General features: G+C 50.2%; 2 protein-coding genes across 2 annotated transcripts; both read left to right on the top strand.

Annotated features, from left to right (window-relative positions):
• Positions 1 to 284: 284 nt before the first annotated feature.
• On the top strand, positions 285 to 1,511 carry TEOVI_000401900 (cyclophilin 15, putative; the record flags this gene model as incomplete). The annotated part of the gene is made up of 1 exon (XM_067226836.1): positions 285 to 1,511. One exon carries the CDS (start codon positions 285 to 287, stop codon positions 1,509 to 1,511), a length of 1,227 nt encoding a protein of 408 aa, XP_067082937.1.
• Positions 1,512 to 2,053: 542 nt separating this feature from the next.
• On the top strand, positions 2,054 to 4,135 carry TEOVI_000401800 (conserved protein, unknown function; the record flags this gene model as incomplete). The annotated part of the gene is made up of 1 exon (XM_067226835.1): positions 2,054 to 4,135. One exon carries the CDS (start codon positions 2,054 to 2,056, stop codon positions 4,133 to 4,135), a length of 2,082 nt encoding a protein of 693 aa, XP_067082936.1.
• Between the last annotated feature and the right edge of the window lie 1,819 nt (positions 4,136 to 5,954).

Below are 5,954 nucleotides of genomic sequence, written 5' to 3'. Positions count from 1 at the left end.
GTTGAAGGGGGTGGTTGCGTCAAAGTGCTTAATGGGCTTGTCACCACCATCACCCCTTATTTTCCCCCTCCCTCCCCCCCTTTTCCGCACCAACCGAAAAGCAGTTGAAACACAACTGAAGGCACGCATAGGGTGAGAAGAGGGAAAGTTAAATTGCTCAGCCGCACCGAAGAGCTGTTAGGAAAAGGGAGGTATTTAGCAAGCAGCGATATATTGATATGTGTGACCTATTTTCATCGTCTTCTGTTTTCTCCTTTTGCTCTTCGGCTTTTGAGAGGTTTAGTATGCAAGCTACACTGGGGTTTGCCTTCCCCCATCCGCAACGAAAACAGCAGGTCTATGAAATCTCCATAACCGTGTTTGTGCCAGCACCGGAGACACGACCCCGCACAGTGGCCAATTTCTATTATATGTGCACAGGGGAGCTTCCTCCCACGTATCCCACGTATGGAGCGGTCGGTGGTAACAATAACACAGTTTGTGGTGCCCTTCCATCACTGGAGGCTATAAAATCAAATGCTAGTTTGAAACCGTTCGAGGGGAGTGCGGTGGTACGCATCGAAAAGGGTGTTGTTCTAGAAATTGGAAGCAGCACAACAAAAACAATATTCGGTGGTTTTACAGAAGATGAGTCGTCCCCTTTGGCGAAAGAGTCAGCGTCAGTGGGCGCAAGTAAAGCAGCGGCTGGGCGACAGTCAGTAAGCGCTTCAATGCAGGAGCTGCGAGCGGGGACGCTTCTCATCGGAAACATGGGGATACCCAATTCCAATGGTAGCCGCTATTATATCCTCTTACAGGATGCTTCAGTAAATGAAAGGAAGGCAGAGTTCAGTCCATACAAGCCACTCGGTTTTGTCATTTCCGGTATGGAGGCACTACAGGCGGCGTGTGCGTCAGTTGCAGTACACCCACGGACACTGGTACCCACGCAAAAGGTGAAGATGTTGGTATCTGAGGTTCATTTTCGCCGCAGCGTCATGCAACCGGCGGAAGCTATGGCAAAGCAGAGACTTGCGAATATTGCTCCAACGGCCGGTCGTACACGATGTCGCGACGAGTTCGAAGGGAGCGAAATTGCAAAGGAAGGACTTGATAGTAACACGAGTGTTTTCTTTGATCATACCCGCAAATTCCCATTGTGGGGCAACGAATCGCATGGCGGTGCGAATGGTGAGAGCGGCGGCAATCTCCCACAGGCTAAGCGACCACGCACCGAAAGGGTTGTTAGTAATGATGACGGCAGCGTGTCACTGCGTAAAACGGCGGTAGAGGGCCCAGCGGGCGAGCCATTTGACTACATGGCAGCGCAGGAGGCGGTGTTCCTCAATGATATAGATCTCATAGCAGAAACCCAAGCTGTTCGACACCGCCGTCGCGCAAAACGGCAGCAAAAGAAGCGAAGACACGCAGGAAGTGGACAGAGTAAGTCGGCGGGAGCGGACAATAGCAAAAAGGGAAAGCATGCTGTGCCCCCTTCAGGTGGAGGAAAGGTTCTGCGAAGGCGATACTAAATGGTACCAGCCGCAGTTTTAGGGAGGCGATAAAGAAAATGCAAGCAAGAGAAAGAGGTTTATGGGGAAACGTTCCCCTCCTCCTATTTTTTCCCCCTCCATGTACCACGCCCAAGCATAAATGGGTTAAGCTGATGCAGCTGCTGCAAATCCAAGATGTTCCATGCCTACTGGATATTTTAATCTCTGGTGGGCTCTGATCGTACCGATGGTTATTTCATATCCCCCTTTTCACCCTTCACCACGGTAGGGGTGCCACTTCCTTAACCCACAGCGGTTGTTTAATCACACAAGTGTGTATACCTTTCTTCCTTTTTGTTCAGCACGCGCTTACGTTTCTCTTCTGTTTCTGTAAGCCGTTTGGCGCACACTTTTTTTAAAAAAACAAATAGCGGTCACTTTTGGACAAACCGACAGGCCGCTCCTCAGCGTTGGGCGCTTTATTCCTACGAAAAGATAAGAAGTGAAGAAACGCCTGTACATACGTCCATAGATTAATAACACCGCGGGAAAGAAGGAATATAATAAGCAATTAAGTTGGTATGTTGCGCTACACCAGCTGCGCAGCTAATATGCTCTATGCACGCGGTGCGCTACGCGTCTTGGCTGGCGAAGAGAGTCTAATGTCGCATAAACTGCTCGTCATCACGGCTCCACTGCTCAGCGCGCGATGCGTTCGCATGGCGTCAACTGGAGCCCCCGGCGCTGCCGAAAGTTTGGATAACAGTAACGTCGGTAGCGGCAGTAACATGCAATGCCGTGAGGCCTCCATCCGCCGGCTAGCGGTCGTGCGTCCCGATTTGGTTGGCGAATGGGTACCCGAGTTGAACGATAGTGACGTCTCCTCGGTTCTCTGTACGAGTACGATCGATGCGTGGTGGCGCTGTAATGCGTGCGGCACAAACTATCGGGCCACAGTGAAAGACCGTGCAACCATTGAAAAGGGGTGCCCCGAGTGTGCGAGCACCCGTACGCTTAGGCAAAACCATGTTTCCTCTGACAGTTGTACCGGCACGGCCGCAGTCAGTGAAAGAACTAACGAAACAGCGAAGGGATCCCTCAAGGAAACACATCCCGCTATCGCCGATCGTTGGGATTACGAGAGGAACGGCCTACTGCTCCCAACAGATGTTGACGCCGCAAGTGAACTGAATGTTTGGTGGAAGCCGGCACCGGGTAGACCCTCACGTGAGCGATCGTTTCGCCGTCCAGTGTTCGCCTTCGTTGAGACACCCTACAGCGAAGAGGAGCAGCTGGAGGCCCAAACCGCTTTGGAGTTAGATGTATTGCAGCAAGTTCGGCAGGCATCCAAGATTACCACCGCTCGCGAAAATCACGCTCTACCTGCAGCCGCGCGAATGCTGGATGACATTGTTTTTCGGAATAACAGCAGCAGTTCTTCTGAGCACACTTCCGCGACAACAAACATTGCGGCGTCGAGTGAACCGATGATTACTGAAGGAGCACAAGGGAACCGCTGTAATCTCGATGGGGAGGATCTGTACAAAGCTGTCGAGTTGTGGGAACGGAAACATAAGACTAAGGCTGGATTGGAAACCCGACCGATGTTCTACTCCACAGAGAATTGTGACGGTGCTGCAATAGCGCGCGGGCAAGTGCTCACCGCTTATCACCGCTTCGTCTCCGACCGTAAGCCTAAAGTGTGTACTGCACATGACGGCAATGAAAATGACCAACTCCCTATCCCTTCCGCCATTGAAGACCCCGACTGGTTGCAACACTTCACGCTGCGTGTAGATGATGTTGCCATCGGTCACAGCGCCTCCTCTGCACGTCTTGTTCTTCCCGACAATGTGGCGTTTGTGTCTGCGGTGGATCACGAGAAGCATACGACAGTCGCTAGTAATGGTGCTTCGAGGAAGAGCCGAATGGCCACACTGCCACCACCACCAGAGGAGTACGGAAGTGAGGTGCGCACAACGTTTGCTGTTCAAAAACGGTCGTATCCCCGCAGACCGCCCCAACCACCCGCACGGGAGGATGACGTGACGGAGGCAGTGCCGAAGGCTACGGAAGCTGCAGGCGAAAGAGCAATTGGATCCTTTCCACGTCACACGGGATCAGGCGCTGCACGGAACAATGGTCTACCCGAGGCCTCGTTCGCAGTAGTAAGTCTTTCGGGGGCACAAAGTCTCGCGCGGGAATACAACAGTGGTACAACGGACAATATAGACGCGCTTTTCGATGCCAAGGGTGAAGAACTTCAGAGACAAACACTTCTTGGTCCCACCGCAATTAGTTCCATGACTGAGGAGCAGGTGCGAGCGCTGCAATACAACCGTGGGTCCCCTCGCCCTCGCCGCACAGGTCGCTTCAGGCTTCGACCTCCAGTTGAGACTGATAGTGGTTCTACTGAAGTTGTTAGGAAGGGGGATGTCCTAACTTCCACGTTTGGTTCAGGGGTGCTATCAGCAGCAGATGCGCCCACGCAAGATGAAGATAAAGACCTCAAGATTATTCAGGCGCCTGGTGCGCCCCGGAAAGTGTCGCGGCCCAAGAGAAAAAAGGCAGAGGAAGCAGCTCCTGGGGATGATTATGGTAATAATGCAGTTCGCGCTGCTGCTGGTGATGCGTCTAAAGATAAAGTAGCAGCTCCAGCTTAAGAGCACTTTGAATATTTGTTTGTGTCTGCTCGTACGGAGACGTACTGTGAGTAAAGAAGAAGGAAATCAACGCGAGGATCTGAGGAGGGAAGGAAAGAGGGGCGAAGTGAAGTGAACCCACACCCGCATCTTCCGCTGTTTGTCTGGTGGCCACAACTTCCTTTCACCGTTTCTTGGTTGCCTGTGGAACGTGGCATCAATGAACTTCGTGTGCTTTTTAAGTAGAAACCCCTCTGCGACTACTGTCTGTTCTTCTCTTCCTCACACCCGTCTCTATTTCCCTTTTCCTCTTTCTTTTGCTTCCCCAAAGCAACCAACCTGGAAGTCATTACGGGGGATCTTGTACTATTTTCATTATTTGTTTTTATTGCTTTTGCTACTGCCGTTGGTGGTTGCACAACGTTTGTACCAAATATACATATAAAGGGGAGGAAAAGAAAGTCGAAATAACGATAATAATAACAGACGCAACAAAGTTGGAAAAAAGACTTGGAGCATTGACGGGAGGGGGTAGTGGGTGTGAGTATTTTCAGCAAGGTAAAGATTTTGAAACGCCAAGAGTTGCATACACACAGACAAACAGAGGAAAGAGAAGACAATGTCGTATTATAATAATCAACAACAGTCGCTCCCGTTTCAACCACTTCTTTCATCCAGAAGCTTCAGAACGGTACGCAGCCATGTAACGCGAACAAGTAACCTTCACTGTAGCACTGCAAGGGACGATGTTGATGCCACCTGCAGCGATACCACCATGAGTTTACACCATAGTGATACGAAAAGTTGTACCGATTTAGATTGTGCCACGATGACCTCAAGGAGGAGACAACGATTGCCTTGCTTTGTTTGGAGCAAGAAAACTATTCCTCAACACCCCCAAGACTGGTCCAAGTCGAGACCAGATAGCTTCCGACATGATGATACCAGCCTTCTTAAGCAAGAGGGAGACTCGTTGCCCAGTGCACGAAGGGATGTACAACTACACTGCCAGGGACACCCAACACGGCCGCTCGTTTCCGCGCGGTCTGGGGGGAAAACGCGAACAAGGACTGTTTATAATAACAGTACCGTTACATGTACAACGTGCGCCACAGGTAGGAAGTTATCATACCCACTATCAGTGGAAGCACATAATGATCACGCATTGTGCACGTGCGTCCCATGGCTCAGGTCTCTTGAGGCACTTCATCACCACGACGTAACCCCTGAAAAGGGCTGGGAATGCATATCCATTGAACGGGACGCGTTCAACCGCTCAACAGTTAGCTCCATTTCACCACCGTTATCACCGTATCTACCAGCGAAAACACAGGGGAAAAAGGGACAAATGACAAATTTACTCTCACCACGGAGGTTGTACGCCGCCGTCAATAGCGCTAAAACCAAAAGCGACAGAGACGTATTTGCAGTTAGTGCCCGACCACATAAAACCAGTATGGGAAGCAGTGTAAACACAGCACGGCAGTATACAAAATATGTTAAAACAGCAAGAGAAGCATCACGAAAACCACTTACTGTGCGCCATATCAATGACACAAATCCAATATATACCTTCTCAAATGAAAACAAGCAGAGGAATAAAGAAAATGCACTTCAGGATACGAAGAAGCCTGAAACAAAACCAGAAATAGAAATCTCCACAGCAACAACGGACGGACCTACGTACAACGAAAAAATAACAAAATGCAGAATGGAATCGCCTGCACTACGAACAACAAAAAAAGAAGCTACGACCGAAAACCAAACTCAATGCACAAAACAGAAGGCACCAGCGACAAAAAATACATCTTCCATTCAAAAAAAATACGAACTCAGTACC

This window comes from Trypanosoma equiperdum (genome assembly GCF_001457755.1).
Source record: "Trypanosoma equiperdum strain OVI genome assembly, contig: ctg_857, whole genome shotgun sequence".
In the NCBI taxonomy this organism is placed as follows: Eukaryota; Euglenozoa; class Kinetoplastea; order Trypanosomatida; family Trypanosomatidae; genus Trypanosoma; species Trypanosoma equiperdum.
Note: the sequence above shows the minus strand (reverse complement) of the source record. Positions and strands in the feature narration are given on the sequence as shown.